The sequence below is a fragment of the Cyrtonyx montezumae genome, unplaced genomic scaffold (genome assembly GCF_038088225.1).
Source record: "Cyrtonyx montezumae isolate F1298 unplaced genomic scaffold, pur_monq_1.0 scaffold_12, whole genome shotgun sequence".
Lineage (NCBI taxonomy): Eukaryota > Metazoa > Chordata > Aves > Galliformes > Odontophoridae > Cyrtonyx > Cyrtonyx montezumae.
Genome location: NW_027071848.1, coordinates 13,223,692 through 13,246,288, shown reverse-complemented (window position 1 = coordinate 13,246,288; position 22,597 = coordinate 13,223,692). Strand labels below are relative to the sequence as shown.

At 42.3% G+C, this 22,597-nt stretch overlaps 1 protein-coding gene across 2 annotated transcripts; it reads left to right on the top strand.

Moving 5' to 3' along the window:
- Nucleotides 1–106: 106 nt before the first annotated feature.
- Nucleotides 107–20,574, top strand: LOC136044660 (protein NPAT). Of its 2 annotated transcripts, none has more exons than XM_065730066.1 (18): nt 107–188; nt 3,566–3,684; nt 5,215–5,275; nt 6,414–6,486; nt 6,942–6,982; nt 8,035–8,265; nt 8,735–8,819; nt 9,099–9,231; nt 9,835–9,926; nt 10,010–10,097; nt 11,315–11,411; nt 11,887–12,012; nt 12,199–13,878; nt 15,785–15,900; nt 15,996–16,104; nt 17,715–17,772; nt 18,218–19,373; nt 20,205–20,574. In XM_065730066.1, exons 1-18 carry the CDS (start codon nt 152–154, stop codon nt 20,280–20,282), a joined length of 4,380 nt encoding a protein of 1,459 aa, XP_065586138.1. In that variant the 5' UTR covers nt 107–151; the 3' UTR covers nt 20,283–20,574. The 2 variants fall into 2 exon arrangements, with proteins under 2 accessions (XP_065586138.1, XP_065586137.1); XM_065730065.1 differs by having other exon boundaries at nt 11,887–12,018.
- The last annotated feature ends 2,023 nt before the right edge of the window (nt 20,575–22,597 follow it).

Genomic DNA, 22,597 nt, shown 5'->3' with positions numbered 1-22,597 from the left:
CAGACCTGGAAGCGGATACGTGGGCCGCGGCGGGTTCCGGCGGAAGGGGCCGGGCGCGGCGCCGCTCGGCGCAGTTTCCGCGCCTTCCCCTCGGAGCGGGGCGGCCGCGCTGCCCCTCGGGGAGTCGTACCCCGCCGCCCGCCTCGCCGCCATGCTGCTGCCGTCCGACGTGGCCCGGCTGGTGCTGGGTGAGTGAGCGAGGGAAGCGGGAGGGAGAGCCCGGGCGGAGCGGCCTGGGGCGGGCGGGAAGGCTAACAGAACAGACGGCGTGATGCAGGGCGTCAGAGCCGACCCGAAGTACCCGATGGGAGCGGGTGAAGGTTCTGCTGCCCTCCCTTTCCCTTCCCGTGTGTGCCACCTGCGAGGCCGAGCCGAGAGCTCAGCGTCTGTGCGAAGGGTGGTTTTAGGAGTGGGGCGGCAGAGCGAACTGTTTAAATGGCCGTGTTGTTTGGTTAATGCCAAAGATGAGAGCAATGTGAAAGCCAAGTTTTGTTTGAGTGCGGTGAGGCACTGGCACAGCTGCTCAGAGAGCTGTGGTGCCCCATCCCTGAGGCGCTCAGTGCCTCAGGGTTGAATGGGCCCGGGGCAGCCCTGCCCACGGCAAGGGGATGGGGCTGGGTGGGCGTGAGGGTCTCTTCCAACCCAAAGCATTTTGTGATATTACAGAACAGATGAGCCCTGAGCAGATTAGTAAGGTTTCCTGGCACTTTCCTTCAGATTTTCCTTCTGTTGTTCATTGTTTTCCTGACTTAGAGCTATTAAGGCTGTGTCTTAAGGGTTCCTCCAGCACAGTTTCTTTTAAATTCTACCTGAAATGTGTATTGCTGCTGTCTTGAGAACTGAAGCCAGTAAGGATGTGTTGTTGCTTCACCAGAATAAAAGCAGAATCAGAATTGTAGGGGTTGGAAGGGATGTCTAGAGATCATGGAGTCCAACCCCCTGCCAAAGCAGCTCCCTAGCCCAGGTTGCACAGGTAGGCGTCCAGGCGGGTCTGGAACGTCTCCAGAGAAGGAGACTCCACCACCTCTCTGTGCAGCTGTGCCACTGCTCCATCACTGCTCTGTGAAGAAGTTCCCACACACATTTGTGTAGAACTTCCTCAGTTCATGACCATTTCCCCTCATCCTATCACCACACACTGCTGAAAAGAGTCCGGCCTTGTCCCTTTGCCTTCCACTCCTTAGATATTTATGGATGTGTGTCAGATCCCCTCTGAGTCTTCTTTTTTCAAGGCTGAACAGACCCAGGTCTCTCAGCCTTTCCTCATAAGAGAAGTGCTTCAGGCCCTTTATCGTTTTCTTGCCCTCCACTGGAATCTTTCAAGGAGATCCCTGTCATTTTTCAACTGGGGAGCCCAGAACTGGACACGGAACTCCAGATGTGGCCTTACCAGGGCAGAGTAGATGGGGAGGATCACCTCCCTTGACCTGCTGGCCACATTGTCTTTAATGCATCCTATTTCATGAAACAGAAAGTTTCAAGAAACTGCACACATTTTGGAGGGAGATTTAAATTGAACCAAGAAACATGAAGATTTCTCACTGAGCTTTGGTATAGCAAGTTGGTTGAGTTACATGTTCCCGGGCAGACAGCTTATCTGTGAGACACTCAATAGAAAATCTTGGCTACACCCCATGTACAGGGGATGGCCCATCCCAGCTCATGTTGACTGTGGTGCATGCATCATGAGTGCACTGAGCTGAGCAGCTCAAGGTGTGGAGCAGGTGTTTTCTGTAGTGAGCTGTGCTGTCTATTAGGGATTCCTCCTCCATGAGGCATCGCTGAGCTGTGAGCTGGTAAACAAGCTGACAGCGCAGTGCTTCTGGCTGAGGATTTGTTTTCTCTAGCTTTCTGGTCATGTGAAGGTTGGTGGCATTTGAGTTGATAAACAAAGCTAACATAAGATAAGCTTACCCAGAGGAAAACGTGTAACAAAACATAACTTTCTAATGAAGTGTCAGTTGGTGCTATGAGTTAAATGTTTACTTTTCTTAAGTAGAGCAAAATAAGAAATCATTCCTTGTTCAGAAGGAACTCAGCGTTTTGTGCTTTCACTTAGTTTTGGCACTGTTAAAGATTGTGTAACATTACATAATTATTAAGTGCATGCACGAGCAGGTAAGTTCCATTACAAAGAGAATATTGATTCAGCCATTTCTGAAGATTGTAAGGCCTTAGTTTGGAGGAAGTTGGTATACCTGGAGATACACAAGCATTCAGTCGTCCCTTGTGGTGATGTAGTAGTATTCAAGAAAGAAATATTGCAGATTTTTATGTGTATGGATGGGAAGGACAGCCATACTGGCACAGATCCAAGCCCCATCTGGCTAATACCCTGTCCTTGATACTGGCCTGGAGTGCATGGGAGTAAGACCAGCATATAATTATATTTTCCCAAAATATGCTTTCAGCTTTTATCAAGTTAATGGTTTGGCTGTTTTCTAGCAGAATGTGGTTGAGGAATGAAATTGGGTGGCCCTTTCATCCACAGGTACCACCACCGCTTTTTCTCAGGTAAACCAGTTCCTGCATCATGACTGCACCCACAGTGGTTATTCCCAAACTGCAAAATGTGCTTATTGTTTGGAGACCGGGGTGTGGGCTTTTTGTGTCTGGAATGTGAAACCCTTTCCAGATGTGTTTGGATCTGCTAGGTGATGTTCACGCAGACTTCAAGTCAGCCTTTTTCTTTAGGCAGCCCATTTGCGGGTTCTTTGTAAGTCTGTATGCTAATATATATATATATCCTGTACTGTGTAATTAGGTTTGTACTTCAGTGCCTTCTGAAATTATTTCATATTCAATTCTGTTACAGACAAGAAGGGAAAGGCATTTTCCTTTGTGGCTCTTTGTTCTCAACTCCTTCATTCAGATGGAGCTCTTTTTATCTTTCAGTGGTAAGAGTAGTTGACAATCAAAGTAGGACATGAAAAGCTTTATTAAAGCAGAATGTATTTGCTAAGGATTGTAATTTTGGAAAAGTAGATCAGTTCAGCATGCATCCTGTTACAGTAACTGTTGAGACCTGGGGTGTATGCAGTGTGCAAATGGCACTTTGTGCATCTGTTCCAAATGAAAAGCGCAGGAATCAAGTGAGGAGAATGTTTTTATTTTGTTAATTCTTGTACTACATATTTGTGGAAAGAAGTTCAAAATGCTGTTCCAGCAATTGCGCGTTTTACCTGTTTCAGAAGAGGAAGGTGTGCGCAGAGTACTGCTCCACAGTATTCCTTTTAATTATCCAACTAGGCTGCTCAGCCCACATGAGCTTCATGTTGTCAGCCTCTGGAGCCAGGGCTCAGGAGTTGCCAGTAGTGCCCCACTCCCATCCTCACATCATTTGTAATCACAAGTACCAATCATGTCTGGTGTCCTTTCTGGTTTTAACTATTAAGGGAATATTTTGCAGGATGTATGTTCTTCAGTGTGAACTCTGCCATCCTCTTCCAGCATGGAAATCCTTTGCAGTGACTCACTGCCGTGCACAACTGTTTGTGTTAATGTTTCTTATCCGCTCAGCAGAAGAAATGTCTGAAATACAACGGGTTAATCTGATTTGTTGCAGGGTATTTACAACAGGAAAAACTTCTAGCTACCTGCCGTGAGTTTATCTTAGAAAGCTCTGACTTAAAGGAGTACGCGGAGCACTGCACGGAGGATGGGTTCATTCCAGCCTGCTTGCTGGTGAGTTCCTATTTGCTGAACAGTAACCTCAGTTTTATTCTACCAATGGAAAAGATATTAAGGCTTTTCAGAGTTACGATTGCTTCTGAAATGTTCTTTAAAATGATGAGTTTGGTTGTTCACTTTATCTTTCGTATCCAACGGGGTTAGCAGTGAGTTGGTTTCTAATATTTAATGTTACCAAGAAGCAGTTAAATACAAAACAATCAAATCGTGTTCAGCAAATTGAATCTAGCCAGCCTTACAGCTTTGAGGATTGGTTTATGGAGTGGTGTTGTAAGGATCTCATTGATTTCAGGGCTGCACTGGTTGTTTGTTGCAGATGACTTTCTTATCCTAGATAGAGCTTCCAGTGACGTGCTGTTTCACGTGAACACTGCTGTAACTAAGGTTCTTCTGCTTTGTTTGGGAGTACCATTTGCTGATCAGCACTATGTATTTGTTCAGCTTCCTCTTTGCTTGTTGTCATCTGCTTTGTCTGAGGTGAAATGTGGCACTTCAGAGGGGATGCATGTAGAGCATATAGCTCCAGGTATAGATCTGTACGTGCAGCTGAAGGGTAACCAGACATGTGGCATTTTTCCCATCTCAAGATGGGACTTTCGATATAGTATGTAATTTACAGCTTTTAGGTATTACTTCCTTTCAACCTTTTAGTGGTTGTGTGTGCATCTTGTTCTCCCTTCCCTTTTCTTAGTATATCAATTTTTACATGGTCTGGGATTTTATCCCCAATATTCAAAATTTGTGCATTTTTCTTTTTCTGGGATCTGAGCTCTGGATGAACCCATCTGAAACAGACTGGTGAACCTATTTCATTTACAAATGTTTGTCACCTGTACTGTGGTGGGGGGAGCTGAGAATAAAGCTATGGCCAGCAAGACATAGGGTAAAAAATGTAAGTAGAGATTATGCAGATTCTTACTTTTTTTTTTTTTTTTTTTTTTAAGGAAAGTGGTGATATGGTTTCTAAGAAAAAAGTTTCACCGAACCTCAAAATGTTTACAATAAAGGGCTATATTTTTCATGCACTGTAGGATTCCTGCTAGGAAACAAGAAGATACAGCAAATGATAGTGACAATTTGAAAATCTTAATTCTCTTTGCTTCATGTTAAGTAACAGCATAAGTAAATATGGTATGAAAGTGAATTCCATGTGGGTATTAATAATTTTATTTTAGAAGTTTTTCAATATTTGCATCTCAATGCATGCTGCATTCCTACACGGTGTCTTGTTAATCTCTTAGAGCTATTCATCATCTTCTTCTTGTGTCTTTTTCCCATAATAACAAAGGTGAGTTGAGGATGTGCAGATCTGACTGCAGATCATCCACTTCAGATTTTGTGTTCGTTGTGACGTTGTTAATCGATTGCTCTCTGCACCAGCTGCTGAAGGCACGGTTCTTGTGCTGAGGGTCAGCAGTGTCAGTCTTCTGAAGAGCTGCTTAAAAATGATGAGATATAGCAGATGAAGAGTAAATTATTAGAGAAGATTCTAAAATCGGTGTGTTTTTGTTTTTTCTTTTCTAGTCCCTCTGTGGAAAAAACTTGACAACTATTCTTAATGAATATGTAGCCATGAAAACAAAAGGTAAAGCTTCAGAGCAAAATTTATTTTGAAGTTGTGAACTTCCTTGAGGAAGAGGAAATATCTCCACCTGTATTTGGATTTAGAGCACCTTTCTGTCTGTGCATTATGCAGACAGCTGTGAAGTAGAACACTGTTTTGTGAGCAGATTGTCTTTGTCATTTCCAGCCTAAGTGTTCTGACTTGATATTTGAGTGAAGCACAAAGGTACAGTAAAGAGTGCAGAACATGTGTAGGGTTCTGTTCATTACATTGTGCTGTTTCCTTTGAGATAAAGAACGAAGAATCCTGTGGTGTGAAATGTTTTTTGTCTCGTTTTTAAAACTGATTGAAATGAAATCTGAATCAATTAATATTTTACATGAATTGTAGAGAGTCAGAGCTTTTCTTATTCGAAATTTAAAAGCAGTGACTGAGCTTGGGCATGTTGCCTAGTCTGAACATTTGTAATACATGTTGCATAATCAGTTCTGTTTAGATCCAAGACTTGTAATTTAAGAAATATCATGATTGGATTACTTTTTAAAATGCTTGACTTTTCATGCTTTGTTTAGTAGGAATGGTAACTTAGAAACATGATTCTTTCATAGTACTTTGATCTTGGCACACTGTAAATAGTATGAAGGAATCTGCATGCTTCCTTTCATTTCTACTTGCATGTTCAGTACTTCAAGTAGCAAGTATTTTTACTTGTTTGTGCAACAAAATAAAAACTGACTTAAAAAGGGCTGTATGGCACATTACGATTTTCAAAATCAGCCAAGTGATTTGGGAACATAAATCCCACTTTCAGAACTCAGGAAGTTAGTTCAGGTTAGCACGTGTGTGCCCAGGTACCAAAACCAAGTGCAGATTCCATGGAGAAATATCATCTTCAGTGTCTTTCCTTCAGTTTTGTTCTGGCTTCTAAAACTAAAAACTGCTTCCATGGTGAGTGTACATTTGTACCAGATGAAGTTTTATAGTGTAGGAGTTGAGGCTCTCTAATTAGGAGAACACTGAAAATTAGATTACAAATGGCAAGTAGATCCCTAAGGTTAAATTATGCTTTTAAGTGGTAATAATTAGTTTGACTGTGATTTTAACATTTGCTCTACATGTTACCTGTTGTAAAATGCATTTCTTATTTTGTTTGCTTTAGAAACAACAAATGAAGTTCCAGCCATGATGTCATCTCTGTGGAAAAAACTAGACTATACACTTTCTCAGATAAGGTAATACAGTTTTGCAAACAAAAAAGTAAAGTGCTCCATAAGATTGAGACCCTATGTTGCTCAGCTCTCCTTATTGTTGTACGAAAATGGTTTTGTTATCTGTTGCTTCTGAAAGATGGTGAAAGAGAAAGTTATGGGAGAGTTGGTAGTTGTGAAGGCATTGGGAGATAACGCCCTTATCTGCTATTATGGTTTTATATGTGGCCTTCCAGTCATAAAGCAATACGTTATGGGTCATACAGAATCCAATATCACTTGATCAAGAACGTAACACATTCTTCATTTGAAGAATCTGTGGCCATTGTTTAAAAGAATGAAAATAAAAATGGCTGGATGCTTTCTGAAGAATGTTTGACTGTGGGCAGACTGATGTTAACTATGTAATGCCCTTATGATGCATAGCTGGGTCCTTCCAGTGTGCTGCTTTCATTTATGTCACCTGCTTTATTTTCTAGGAGCATGCAGGGTTCCACAGGGTTTTCTGCTAATCAGAGGAGTAAGTATCTGAGCTGTTCATGTGAGATCAGTCGGTGTTTTGTTCTCATGATCTGTTTTGGTGAAAAACAAGAGAATGCTGCAGCAAGCAGTGACTCAGCCTTATTCTTAAAAGTATTGCCCTTTCTCTACTGCAATAGCTCTTAGTGTGTGACTGCTGCCTTCTGCACAGCCTGTGGATTACTGTCATGATCAGGAGACCAAACAGAAAAGCTGAGCCTTCTACAAGTCACTTAAATTGTCAGTATAGCATTTTCTTGTCTGCTGAAAACTTTTTTTTTCTTTAATGCTGTTCAAAAGTCTAAAAACTGCTGCTTGAATCCAGAAGCTGTTGACATAATTTATGATTCACAGAGGAACTGGAAATGTAACTGTCTTACTGTGGTGTTTTTTCAATGAATGATAATTTTAAAGATTATTTCTATATGAACATATATCAAAGTAAAATATGAAGATAATTGTTATTTGTAAGAAAAAAAAAGACACTTGTTTTGTCAAGAATTGTTTCTTTCATTGCAAAAACTGCTGAGAGAACTCTTAAGGGCAACGTTATTTAGTTTGAAAATTCATTTTTTTTTATTTTGTAGCACTGTATGAGAAAAGAGAATGTGAAATATAGATTATAATTATTCTTGGATCTGAGATTCACTGGATTGGATGGCATTCTGTTTGAATTTGTCAAGTTTAATGTGATGAACAAATACAACAAATAGCCTTCTCTTAGCTATTCCAGCTAAGGAGAGTTATGTTTTGTGTAGTGAAATTACATTTTTGTATGATTTGTTTGTGTAAATGTTTAAGCAGTGGTATGAGCATGGTTACAGTGTCAGCGTAAGTTGTCTGTACTTCTTGAACTCTTTTGGTTAAAACCTGTAATGCAGAAGATTGGTGTTGCTTGCTTGTTGAGTTTCATAAACTAGTTGTTGAAGCACAGAAACGTTTCATTGAAGCATCTGTAATTAGGTTTAAAATTACTGTATTCAGTGACGGCTTCTTGGAAGTCAACATCCTTTTGAAGATCATTTATTTTCATGTTGTCTTTGTTACCTGTAGCACGTACAAGAAGTGGAATTGTAGAAATGAAACGACAGAGAATGCTTCAGCAATCAGCTCCTCCAAATTCAGGACTGTTATCTGTAGCCCCTCAGCCAGGACTGCAGTATTCCTCCTCTACTGTATCTCCTCAAGTTATCCACAAGCCAGCAATAAATCAGAGTATATCACAGACAAGACTGAATACATTGTTTGTTCACCAGCCACAAGCCCAAGAAAACAAGATTGGCAGTAAGTGACAATTTTGTTTTTTCTTTCAAACATTTATTTGTGTGAAAAGTCTGGATAAAGGGGAATATTTCTGTGAAATTTGGTCTGATCATTTTCCACTGAAGACGTTTTAGAAAATTCCTAGCTCTCCATAACCATTCAAATGATTAAAATAAAAAGGAGGTCCCAAAAGAGAAACGGCCCTTGCATCCTTGCTTGTTAACATGGGTTCAGAGATCGGGAGTGCATCATTTTGTCATTAATTATCTGTAATCACCCTCTCCCAAGACATTTGTTGCAGCAGAGAAGATATAATTTTTCTCAGTATATTTTAAAGGAGTGCTTCTCATTTTCCTGGTAATACCAAACTGTCATTGATGAATTCCAAGGAGTTGACTGGAAAGCAATAAATGATGTGGAGCTTTCTATACTGCCTTAAGAATGTCACTGAAAAATATTTATATTGTTGTCTCTTTCTTCCTTTATAAAGCAGGAGATTTCATACACATTCAAGTTCCTGCATCACAGGAACGGAAGCTTCATTCAAACTTGCTTTCTCCGGGAAGGAGAAAAAGGTAACGACTTCTTTTAGATCATTTAAAGATTATGCAGTGTTGTAAGTATTAGCATACATGAAATGCAGTTTGCCATTGTGCTGTTTGTCCAGTCTGTGGATATTTCTAACTTTTATGAAGTCAAACACCATGTCTACATAAGAGATAATGAAGCAAGTGTAAGCTTTTGTTGTATTTCCAATATGTGGTTGATCTTGTGTTGATTAAAATCTTTCATTTGCTAAGAAGGAAGAAAAATTTTTATTTAGTGAACGTGACAAATTTCCTGGAATGTTTCAGTGAATCTCAGAAGAGGAAAAGTGTTGCGGCATGTGGACCTCCTGCAGCAAGTAGAAGTTCTCAAGATCCTGATGAAGTAATAATAGAAAAAGAAAGTGAGCCACTCGAAGAGTTTATTGATGGTAACTTCCCAGTGAGTATATAATTATGGAAGGTATTTACATTTATAAGAAAATGGAGACTGAAGAGAACTACTTTTTTGTGCTGTTTGTTGTAGGTATTACAGAAATGAACTTTAGAAGTTAAGTGCATTGTTTTATATTGGAACTTGATCTGTGTTATTGAACTTGTGAATGTAGTGTGTTTAGGTGAAGTTTTGGGCTTTTTTCTTCCTTGATCTATTGGCTTTGCTAAGACACATGTAAGCTGTTAGAATGTTGTCACGTTTTAGCAAAGGAAGACCAGACAGCACAGTAAGCCTTGCTGTACTTGAGCAGAGCAGAGATAGAGGATTGTTTTGTGATGCCTTCAATAGAGAGGTCATGCAGTCATAGTTCAGCTGCCCTTGTGACAGTAAAGATACTGCAGTCAGAACTAAGTCAGCTTCTTCAGAAAGAGGAGGACGTTGTAACAGCAACACAAGAAATAGTTGAAGTAGAGCTTGTTATTGCTGTTGTTTCCAAGAGTGTATTGGCTATTGAACTGATTGATTTTAAAAGTAAGTTGAAAATTCAAGCTTCTTCTTTAGTGATAATAAAAAATAGTAAGCTGACTGCTTTAAAACTCTGCTTTCTAGCAATTGGTTATTGAAAACGCCAGAGAAAAGATCCTGAGCAACAAATCTCTTCAGGAAAAGCTAGCTGAGAACATTAACAAAATCCTGGGCAGGTAATAGAAGGAAACTCTAAATTTCATCTGCATGCTTATTTGATTTATTTTTGAGTTCTGAACTAATAACTGTTCTGTTCCAGTGATGGCAATGTCACTCAAGCACCTAAACAGACAGAAAGTGGCCCTACAGAACAAGAGACTTCAATTGATGAAATCCTTGGACTCCAGGTGGGTCTGGGTTGCCCTTTTTACATTTTTAAAGATAGCTACATCAGAACGATCAGTAACGGAGACTGTGATGAACCTGTATCTACCTTTTATCTGAGCTTGTCCTCTCCTTTCTCCTTCCCTTTTTCCCTCCTCCCCCTCTCTCTGAAAGACATCTTAGCTCATCTGATGGATAACTTCTGCCCAGGGGACAGTCCCACGACTTCCTTTATGATCATCGTCTCTTACGTAGTTGTATGGAGGTGAGCTGGTTCAAGATCTGAACCAACAGGCTACTGATCTTTTGCTAGAATTGAATTTTAGCCAGTTTAACACTCTGACTTCATTCGTAGTGCTGTGCAGGGCAGTGGAAGCACGCAGCAGGACCGTAAGGCGGGGAATCATAGAATCATAGGGGTTGGAAGGGACCTCAAGAGATCATCGAAGCGGGACCACTTCAGGCAGTGGTTAATTCTGAAGTTTATCCTCAGACTCTAGGTCGAAATAACTGTCTCTCAGTCACCAGCTGTCTTCTTGTCACTGCATCTTGGGCACCAGTTATTTCAGGACCTTCTCACTGGGAATTTGATCGATGACTTCGTAACAAGAAAACTATCTAGATAGAAGAGTAAGGGATGTGGTATATCCTTTGGTCTGCTGACATGTTTAGTCTGGTCTGATGTTCTCATTTGCTGTAAGGTAAATTTGATCATCCAGTACAGCAACAGGAATTCTTTAGAGCCTGAATAAGATTGCTTTTTCAAACCTGTATTTCCTCCAAAACCTAGACAGACTTTTTTTTTTTTCTTTTCTGGCTTCTATTAACGAAACTTTTCGTTTTCTCTGTTCTGTGCAAAAACAAGAAGTCCAGGTTAGTTTGGGGACTTTTCGCCTGTGGTTGGCTAGTGCAGGCTGACAGTACTCACACGGTATACGTGAGCTTCCAGTGTACCCTGAAATTCAGTCTTTCTTAACAAGTACTCATCATTAGAGAGTATCCCAGTTGTAGACTGTGACATGTGACAGAAATGTTGGGATTTTGCAGGGCTTTATTTCTTCAGTTGCTAATACTTTTTTAGAGGCGTGAAATTCGTGGCAGAAGCATTTCCTATGTTTGTCTTCGTGTTTATGTGCTGAACAGAAGTAATGGAACTGAACACAAGATGAAAATGATTCTTACCCATTTTAATTTAAGCTGTGAAAGCAATTGTCTAACAGTTCTGCATGTCTTGTCTTAGGGTGAAATTCATATGTCGGAAGAGGCTATTCAGGACATTCTGGAACAGACAGAATCAGATCCAGCTTTTCAGGCGCTCTTTGACTTGTTTGATTATGGTAGAGTATATGATTCTGAATTGCACTGTGGTTATAAAGCATCAGGAATGATGGTATTTTTTCACATGTTCCTTAAGGAAGCAAAGGTAGTTCAGTAGACCTTTTTTGCAAGAGAGATAGACCGTATGGCATCTGTGTCCTGTAACTCAGAATTAGATTCTGGCATACGTGACTGTGAAGTGCAGAGGTTTCACTGGGCTGAAATTTGAGACTCTTCTGATATAAGGATTGATAGTTCATATCTGTTTTTCTGTTCCTTTGTGATATTTTTCTCTTTGATCAGCAATGTCCTCGCATAAAATATAATGATGTTTCTGTACTATTGCTGGATTGATAATGAGTATGGAGTTTTTGATGTGTTTAGGGTAGCATTTCTTGAATTCGAAATCTACATACTTCATTTAAAATGCAGTAATTACATTTGTATTTAAAACAATATATTTTAATCATTCTTTGTACTTTATTTTGAAAATAGGGAAGAACAAGGTAAACAAGAACTTGCCTGCTGGTATTTCTGGTCAGAGTGGGGTAGAAAATACAATTCTGGTGGATGCAGATAACCTGGAAACACTTGAAAGTTCTTTAGGAACAGAAGAAACTAGTAAGTGTAGGTTTGCTTGGCTTTTGTCGTCAGCTGTTGTTATGGGGTTTAGTCCCTCTAAAATTCCTTCTAATCTAATCCTTCATTTTTTGTGAAAATGCTTGAAGTGATTAATTAATTCTAAAACCCTGTAAAATTATCATCCTTTGTAATATTGGTGGAACCAATTTAGTCTCTGTTTTACAGGTGATAATTCTAGAGAAGTGCTATCCTGCAAAGGTTTTCAGCTGGGAGAAACGTCGTGTGCCTTGAAGAGCCCCATTAATGATGATGATATGGCTAAGAAAAATGCAGCCAATGAACAACTGCATGGAAACTGTAGGCTAAGGAAGGAGGCTGACATACTTAAAACCATTACCCATGAACAAATTGGTGAGCTTGAAATTGCTTTTGACTCTGTGCCTGTTCTGCCTGAATCTAACAAGAGGCAAATTCCTGATAGCGACCATCATGAACACTGTCAAGATTCTTATGCTAAAAAAGACTCAGCTGCACTAGTACCTGGAAGTGAAAAGTGCTTGGGAACTGAAAAAGATAAACTAAGCCACAGTGCTCAGAGTGGTCTTAATTTGGAATATATTCATTCTGGTAGTCCGCAGATTCCTTTGGTTTCATTGGAAGAGAGTTCTAGGGCTAGTGAGAACAGAACGCGGCCTGGAAGTAAGTGTCACTTTTCACCAGACACATCAGCATCTGAAAAAACCCTTACTAAAAGCTCTTCTGATGGGAGCCCTGCCACAGTGCTGAGAAAAAATAACACGTCAATTTCTAGCCCGTCAGCAGATCCAGGAAAAGAACGGGCTGTAACAAATAATACAGCGCCGGTACTTGGTATTTCACAGGAGAGCTTGAGCCACCCTACTAACCAGCAAGATCAGAGTGTGCAGCCAGACTGTGCTGCAAAATCCACAGTGAATATTTTGGGTCTTGACAAAGCAGAGTTGCAGCTTGAGGCTGCTGGTACTTCTGAAAAAACACAGTCAGATGATCAGCATGCACTCGATAACCCTAAGGAAGATTTTAACCTCCCTTCAGGACTATCGCACTCAGAGGGCGCAGAAACACAAGAAGCTTCGTCTTCTGCAAAAGCAGATACTGATAACATCTATTTCTCTTCTGGAGGTGATGCGTGTACAGAGATTTCTGTAGTATCTGCTGGAAATAACCTTACTCCATCTGAAATGTGCAGCTCTCCTCTCCCAGAAACCGCTTCCTCAACGGATGAACTGGGCAGCGAAGCCAAAAGCGTCAGCGCTGCATCTTCTAGCAGTCAGCCGATGGATGTCGATCCTTCCAATATAATGTCCCTCAAGATCATCATCAGCGACGAGCCCTTCATGTCCTCAGACACGGAGTTGAATAATGCTGTTTCCAGCATCACAGGAGAAAATTTGCCAACGATAATATTGTCATCTCCAGCCAAGTCCCCGAGCAAAACTGCAGGCCTGCCCAAGTGTGTGACTTCAGAAGACACGGAGAGAAGTGCGGAGTCAGCTCTGGCAGAGCAGAACCTCCTCGTGCTCAGACCTAAGGATCCTGTGGTCACCACAGTTAACACTCAGAATGAGGACTGCACTGTTTTTTCAGTTGCAAGCACAAGTAATCTTTCCAAAGAAGGAGGATTTATTCAGTTGATGCCAGCAACAAGCACGGCTTTTGGCAGCACAAACAACCTGTACATAGCCACGTGTGTGACTGATCCAGCTGCCCTGGGCACAGCTGTAACACCTTCCAACGTGGTGGTGCTGCCCAGCAGCTCCATGCCTCTCGCTGCCCAAGCACCAGCAGTCCAGCAGCTACGGACTCCTCCTAGATCCAGCGGGACGTTTGCAGGAAGCCAGGCTGTCTCACCAAGCTTCCCACAGGGTAACTTCCTTATTTCAGAAATGATGTTGCGTATATTTTTGTTCTTTTGTAAAAGTAAACTGAGATGTTAAGAGTCGCTGTGTCTGCCCCTGAAAGGAGGATCTCATGAGAGTGTTAATTACTGCTAACAGTAAACAAAAAACAGGGAGAGTAACCTGATACCTCAGAAGTTTAAATCATGTGATTTTTAACAGTGGCAAATGAAATATTACTTCATTTTCCATTGACCTACTTTACAGTGGAGGTGCATTTCGACAAATACCAAAATGTAACTTCACTTCTTTCTGCAACCTAAAATCTCTCCGAATAGAAGCATTTGTATTACTACAGCACACATTTTAAAGCAGTTTTTTAAAGCCATTTTTGTAGTAGTTTTTTTTTTAATGCTAAAGTAACCATAAGCCAGTTACAATCAACACGTGCAGATTTCTTTCCAAAACTAAAAACTTATCACCTTTATTTCTGCTTGTAGTCATATCTCTGTGGTCAGAGATGAGTGCAGCAGTGTGCACAGGATCTTAAGACTACTGCTGGGTTTCATAATGCAGCTGTTCACCCTCAGTTGTTTGTTGTGTTTATTTTTTAATTGTTGGCAACTGGAGAAATGTCATTTTTCTTTCACTTTGCAGTTACTTTATGATGTCCACGTGCGTGGCAACTGGAAACTCTTAAAACCTGGTGGCAGAACTGATTTGAAACCACCATTTTAGTAATGATTTAAATATTTAAATAGGAAGTTTAAGCTCAGAAAGCTGAAACCAGTCTTGTTGAGCTTTATTTATTTCAAAGTAATTGATCTCTAACTCACTGATAACCGTAGCACATGGAGCACCTCTCAGTGGCTGGGAACATGCATCAGATAGGTGCATACAAACAAAAGCAGCATGCCTTGGCTCGGGCTGTACTCATATGGGGGAGGTGGTGTGTGGGAGCATCAGAAGAAAAACAAAAAGATCCCAATAATGACTTTTAGAGCGTGCTGATTTGTGTGACAGGGTGCCAGTAATAGGTACTTCTGCTAAGCATCAAAAGGAACTGCTGGATGTTCGTATTTCTGCCTGTTCAAGACTTAAGATAGCTGCATTGTACTTTAAACTTAATTTTGAACCGTTTCTCAAAAAAGAAAAAGTGTTTAATTAAAGAATCCTATCAAAATAGAAGTAACAGCTGTTTCCTAGTTGTAATGTATAATGACTGTGAAGATTTTCAAAAAAGGCAGAGATTTTCTTGCCAGAGGTTTGCAGAATTTGAAGAAATTCTGTCTCAAAGCGTTTAGTTTCACTTTCGTAAGTATGTAGGTTGCTCCAAAAATAATGCCTCTATTTATTTCCATGGAAACTACAACAGATACAAAGAGCACAGTAACACTATTTGAGAGAGCAAATTCTCAGCTACAAAATGCTATTCTTCAGCATAGCTGCTGCCATGAGCTGTGCACCTTTGCTGGCTATGAACAGGAGCCTACATCCCACACTGTGCACCAGTGGACGTGGCCAGCTGTTTCACTGCTGCTATGACCATGTTGCTAGGAAAATGTTGCCCACACAGTCCACCTTTCACCATCCTCACGGCCACTGTTGGTCTCTGTGAACGCTCAGCAGGTGTTGATGGATTTCCATTGGTGACATCTTTTCCACGTGGAGGAATTCAGCGGCACACCTTTGCTTTGTGTGCACTTCCACGTGAGATGCCCATTTGTCAGACTACCCCTCTGCTGCCCCGTGTTGTACAGGGACAAAATGCAACAGAATGTTGATGGGAAGATTTGAATTCCACCTCTACTGCCCTACCACCACCGTCTGCCTCTGATGTCATGGGCCGACGTCATAAAACAGGAGGCATTGCTTTTGGAGCAGCCCTTTTATTTTTGTTAGTGTACAGCTGTAATATTTTGGTATGCTTTTAGGCTCTGCTATTATAATCACGTCTCCAGTGCAGCCTGTTCTGCAAGGGATGGTGGGAATGATTCCTCTCTCAGTCGTAGGACAAAACGGGAATTCCTTCTCAGCGCCTGCCCGCCAGGTAACCTGTCAGATACATCTGTGTCTTTTCACAATTAAAGCTCAAGTGATAAGATTTCTTTTGCTAAATTGTAACGGTATTTTGATTCTTCTAAGGTTTTGCATATGCCTGTAGCTAATCCAGTGTGCAGCAGAAATGTCCCAAAACTTCCCATCCCTCCCAAGTCGCAGAAGGTTCCTGGAGCAAGAAACAAGGCCAATACAGGTACTCATTTTGCATTCTTGAGAAGGGCATAATAAAAGTGAAAGTTCTGAAGATGTGCCAGTTCTGAGTTATTAACATTTATAAATGGTTTTGGAATTCAACCACCTTGATATGTGCTATTAAAACAGCAAGTTGCAAACAGTCCAGGAGACTCCTGGAATCCATTAAGGACAACTTACTGGCTCAGGCATTGGACAGACCCATCAGAGGTGAAGCGTTGCTGGACCTGGTGCTCACTAATGTGGAAGAGATCGTTAAAGAGGTTAAGGTCAGAGGCAGCGTGGGCTGCAGTGACCGTGGCCTGGTCAAATTCCTGATCTTGAGGAACACAGGGCTGGCAGAGTGGAGTCAGGACCCTGAACTCCAGTAGTGTGAACTTCAGGCTGTTTAAAAAGGAACTGATGGATGAGATCCCCTGGGAAACTGTCCTGAGGGACAAGGGAACAAAACAAAGCTGGTGGCACCTTAAGGACACCTTTCTGAGAGCACAAGTTCTCTCCATCACCTAGAATAAGAAATCAGGCAGATGAGGAAGGAAATGGGCATGGCTTATCAAGGACCTACTGGCCAAAAAACGAAAAGTGTAACCAGTGGGAGTGGGGATGGGTGTCCTGGGAGGAATAAAGGGATGTTGTCTGTATGTCCATGCCTGGGGCTCCCAGTATAGGAAAAGGGATCTGCTGGAGTGCGCCTAGAGGAGGGCCACAAAGATGATCAGAGGGCTGGGGCACCTCTCTTATGGAGAAAGGTTGAGAGATTTGGGCTTGTTCAGCTTGAAGACGAAGCTTTGGGGAGACCTCATTGTGGCCTTTCAGTACTTGAAGGGAGCTTACAAGCAGGAGGAGGACTGACTTTTTATGCTGTGTGATAGTGACAGAATGAAGGGGAATGACTTTAAAGTAAAAGAGGAGATTTAGGTTAGATGTTAAGAAAAAAATTTTCACTCCTAGGGTGATGAGGCACAGCTGCCCAGAGAGCTGTGGGTGCCCCATCCCTGGAGGCATTCAAAGCCGGGTTGGATGGGGCCCTGGGCAGCCTCAGCTGGTGGGTGGGAGCCCCTCCCATGGCAGGGTGTTGGAACCGGATGATCTTTAAGGTCCCCTCCAACCTGAAGCCATTCTGTGATTGTATGACAACGTGCACATTAGCCTATCCACCTTTATTTTTATTTTTATTTTTATTTTTATTTTTATTTTTATTTTTATTTTTAATAAAAGATTTGGGCTTAAGCATAAAATAGAATGAAGTTGAAGAAGAAATAAGGATGGTGCAGTTAGTCTGCACTCTGGCTCTCTGATGGGTGACCGAGAGAGCTCCCTGTAGTTACTTCCCTTCTATCTACTTGGAAATTCTGGCTGTGCATCTGTAAGTCCAGCTTCATTGGTTCTGTCTTGCCAGATGTCTGCTACCCATATGTACATAGCAAGCTTTTTGGCGGTGCCCTTTGCTTATCTGTTCATCTGTAAATTCTGTATTAATGAGAAAGTTGAAGGGCTTTCTTGCTAGATTTGTATTGATTCTCCAGCAGGGAAAATGTCACTGCACTAATTGTGAGATAATTTACTCAAGATAGTAGTAGTAGTCTACCAATGCTTTATCTCTTGTTCTAGGAAAACTGGTACCAAGTGTGTCTGAAACTTCCAACCATATAAATTCTCGAACACAAAGGTAAGAAGTACCAGGCATTCAGAGCTGCTTGCCTTCTCTCGACATGAATTTCTTCGTACAGCATTGCCTAGGAGGAAGGCAACTTTTTGAGCAATGGCATAAGTAGGATCCTCCAGCTCTTTTCCCAGATCCAAGAGTGGCAGCCTCCCTAACAGTTCTCTGGGCTCAGTTCCCCACCTTTTTGTTAGCCCTTCTGGCCTCTGAGCTTTCCACATTCATTACTCCCTGCTTTTGGTCTTTTGTATGTTGATAAAATGTGTATATGTTTATTCAGAGAATGAAGAGAGCTTTAACAAGTTGAGGATGTTTAAATGAGATAATGGTGTTTTGATAATTCAGCTTTGTGTTAATTTGAACTGATCCCCAGACAGCTGAGGTGAACCTGTGCAATAAGAACAAGTGTGTTGCTGAAGTATCAGAAATTGCTAAAGTACCTTTTTTTCAGGCCTGGAAATTCAGACAAGTTCATCACCGCAGAGCTAGGAAGGAAAACGGAGGAGACCCTGCTTGCTGCACCAGCAGAGAGCACAGGCTCAAACTTGAGACAAGGGGAAAGTCACAGGAGAGTGCTTTGCTTTGATAATATCCTACCCGCTCCAGGTGGAAGCACCCAAGCACAGACTGCCAAGAGTTTGCCCCAAAAAGAAAGAAGTGAAACCTCTTTGCTTGCTGTTGATTCGGCACCGTGCTCTGCCAAAGCACAGGCAGCAAAGAGAGAGAAAGATAAAACCTTGCCTCGAATTCTGTGTAAGCCAGAGATGAGTAGCAGCAGAAGTGCACCCGTGAAGGAGCCGCAGCCCGAGCGGAAGGCGGGAACGGCAGGGCCTCCCTTAGATCCCTTCCACAAGGCTACAGCGAATAAAGAGAACGAGCTGCGAAGAGAGAGCGATGAAAAGCAGAAGGGCCAGGACACTGCCAAACTGTCCAATGGCCAGCAGAGCGTTAGCTTATGGAATGAGAAGACAGTTGCTGCGGTGCAAGAGCTGAACAAGAAGCAAGGGTCGCTGTCAAACGGGAACAGCAAGTCTTCATCGTCTGTTTCTCTGTCTTCAAAGGAGCCGAAGCGAGAAGCAGCTAAAGTTTCCACTCAAGGCCTTTGCCTGTCAAGTCCTTTCACCAAGCAGTGTGTGGAAATGTTGCAGGACATTCAGTGGCATAGCCCTAGTAGTAAAACAGTTGAAAACGGCGACTTGCCAGTACCCCGTACCCCATCTGGAGTTGGAGACAGGCACACAGAGGATACCACAGATAGCGTCCGAACCCCAACCTGCCGGCGTTTCAACGAGGACAGTGCAACCCCTAGGATCATGGTCCCTCCTGCCACACCAGACCTGCCTGCCTGCAGCCCAGCCAGCGAAACTGGCAGCGAGAACAGCGTCAGTATGGCTGCTCACACGCTCATGATCCTGTCCCGGGCTGCCATTGCCAGGACTAGTACTGCAACTCCGCTGAAGGACAACACCCAGCAGTTCAGGTCTTTAAGGAGCACGGTAAAGAAAAGGAAGCTAGAGGACTTGAATGAGGGTGAGAGAAATTCTCGTTCCACAAATAGGAAAGAGCTCCAGAGCTCTCCGACACCATCAAAAAAGAAGAAAATAAAGGTGAGTACAGACACTATTAATACCGTAAAAATATTAGACATTTATATTGCTTACAATGGTTCAGAGGTGTTAGTCCAAATCCCTGACATCCTTTTTATGTTTCAGTTGCTAGCGTTGCCTCTTGGGCCCATTCTGAACTGACAGTTCTCCTAAGATGAGCATACTGTTCAGATACGTGGCTCCCATCAACTATCCAGATACAACCATGAAAATAAAATTATTTCCTTTAAAAATGAATGAGTTCTTGAATTCTAACTTCAACCTAAGTTTCTAGATTGAATTTAGAAGTTGGGCCAATTTAGACTCAGCCTTTCTAAAATCCAAACTGTCCTTGCATCCGTATTTACTCCTAGGACTAGAAGGCCACCTTTGGTGTTTTCTCCTGCTTTGTAGTCCACAGCCTTTTACGTGAGGGTTTGGCAAATAGCAAAGGTGTGAGTGAGGCACAGAAAGGTGATGTGTCAATAACCAAAAAGGAGACACGGTATAACTTAGTGATTGCTGTGCTTAGCTGTAACGTAGCCCTGACAGTGTAAATGAAAAGCAGTCACTAACTCACGCTGCACGTTACCAGGGCTGAGCTGTGTCTGTGAGACGTGGGGGGGCTGCTGCTCAACTGGAGAACTGAGGTCCTGCCCACAGGCACACGGTTTGTACGCCGTGGGTATATGGAAGTCTGTATGCTCTTCGGTATCTGAGTTCTGAGTGAGCTTTGTGCAGTTCTTTCTGCAAAGCAGATGGAAGGATGAGGGAAGAGGGAATGCTTCCAGACTGGTTTCGTACCCCCAGCTTCTCCGGATCTAACCTAACTGTTCTTTTCCTCTCCTACAGAAAAAGAAGCTCCCGAATTCTTTTCCAGCGGGAATGGATGTGGACAAGTTCTTGTTATCTTTGCATTATGATGAATGAGAGAAGATGAACTGTGACAGTATAGAACTAGGTATCATTACACTGAGGTTTTGCATGAGAAATTAGTCCTGAAGGGTGAGTTGCACTTTCAGTGCACTGAAGTTTCACTTTAAAGCAAAATCATGCTGTTTCTGAAGCAGGTTGCTAAGTGTAAATATTGAGTTGGGATATGTTTATTTTTGAAAAAGCACTTGCATAATTATAGAGCCATTTAATTTGCAGAGTTGTACATTTGTATAAATGTAATGTTAAGAAGCTGTACGTTTTCCACTGCACCACGCTGTGTGTGTTCTGCTGCACTGTTACCGTGGGAGCCGCCCCGGCCCTTTGCGCAGCGGTTGTGCGTCTGGAGGCGGTGTTTGGAGTTGGGTGCTGTGAGCCCTGGGCAGTACCCTGCCTGCTTCCCGTGCTCCTGCAGCCTGCAGGAGTGCCACCTTTGGCTCTGACTGGTTTGTACTCACGTTCTGTTCTCCTGGAACTGTCAGACCCAGTGCTGTAGGGCTTCGAGTGAGCCAACAGAAATAGCCAGTAACTAAAGCAGAAATAAACCCAGCCCGCAGTACGTCTCATCTCTTGAAGGTTTTCCCAACAAAGCACTGAGATAGGGATTTCAGTTCGTGTAGGCCTCATGTGTTTACAGCATTTTTTATACAAGATGACTTTTGAATGCAAAATTAATTCCAGTATGAACACTTAAACTGTAGCCACAGCCAGACGAGGATTTCAGGTGCTCTACTGCAGACATAAATTCTATCATCCATCATTTGCATTGTTGAGAAAGCATTTGTTGGTATTACTTATGCTTTAGTCAGACATGGTAAAGTTTGCACCTAACCTTCCTGCTTAAGTAGAGCTTGCTACAGTTACAAAACTCTTCAAGAGAAGAGCAGCTCAACCTGCATTTGAAGTACTAATTAGCATGGGAGAAAGTGAGCACCCTAATCCTTGCTCTAGTACTGCAGTAATGCTCTCTTCCAGTGTTTCCTCTTTCATTCTCGAATTGTTCTGGTCTTAAACAATGCAAGTTTTCCTGTAATAGCTGTACAGCAACAGGGCAATGTTTCAGATAGTATACAAGGATTCCTAAGGAACCAATATTATGCAGTAGATGTTTATATTAAACCCATCCAATAACTAAATACTGCATAGCATTTACAGCTTGAATAAATATTTTTGTTGTGATAACAAGTGTGCCTTGTTTGCTGTTCCATATGCCAGCCAGGCACTCTGGTGGATTCGTACAGACGCACTGTGGTGGTATAGAGCTGTCATTTCTGAAGGCAGAACTGAGGATGAAGTGCTAGATTCTAACAGCACTGATTGCCAAGGGCTAGAGCAGGGAAGCAGAAAACGTGTCTGTTGGAAGCCAGCCTTTCATGCTTAGTAGTGCTGACAGTAGATGTGTGGTATTTCTGAGTAAACTGCACAATACTCAAGGCAGTGCTGCTCTTTCAGGGGTCAGCCAATATCCACCAGTCTTTCATTTCCAGTGCATGAGCTGTGGCAGTACTGAAGCCATGAACTATCAGTGCACTTATTTATGTTTTCAAGGGAAAAAAAGGTCCTCAGATGCTGTTGTTGGGGCAGGTGTTGTTCAGAAGAACTGATACCAAAGTGTGGTTTGTTTTCTTCTTTCTGTGTAGCATTTAAACACCACCACATGTCTGCTACCTCTTCAGGTATGTTCCTTTGCAGAAAAAAAGAAGCACCACCACAAAAACATCACCCTTCACAGCCAAGTCAAGGTCTTTATTCCCCTGCTTTAGCAGAAGGAAATTTAAAGGCAGTCATCTGGTAAAGGTGACTTCCTGTTGAAACGCATGGTGAAGTAAGACAGCAGCTGTCCTCAGTCTCAGCTAAGAAATGTGGAAGTGTTTGAATGTTTCACAGAATCACAGAAGGGGTTGGAAGGGACCTCCAGAGATCGAGTCAAAGCCCCTGCCAAAGCAGCTCCCTAGCCCAGGTTGCACTAGTAGGCAGCCAGGTGGATCTTGAATGTCTCCAGAGAAGGAGACTCCACCACCTCTCTGTGCAGCCTCTCTCTCTCCTGCAAACAGTGAGTAGGCTTTAGGGTTAGAACAGATGGGTGAAATAGCCCGTTTCTGCCATCTGGAAAAGTGGTCAAAGAAACTGTATCGACTGTACACAAGATTCACTCTTCAGGAAGGTGTCTTCCTATTTGCCAGTACTTGCAAAATAAATGCTTAACTCAGTTTCCCTGAAGACATAAGAGCTCCTGCATGCAGCCAGCCACTGAAGGAGAAAACAACACTAGCCCACTTCTAGGCCTGAACCTGCCTCTGTTCAAAAGCATA

Coding starts and splice junctions, on each gene's coding strand:
- LOC136044660 (XM_065730065.1), top strand. CDS start 152: ATGCTGCTGCCGTCCGACGTGGCCCGGCTGGTGCTGG. Junction 13,879..15,784: donor CTCACCAAGCTTCCCACAGG/GTAACTTCCTTA, acceptor GTATGCTTTTAG/GCTCTGCTATTATAATCACG. Junction 19,374..20,204: donor CAAAAAAGAAGAAAATAAAG/GTGAGTACAGAC, acceptor CCTCTCCTACAG/AAAAAGAAGCTCCCGAATTC.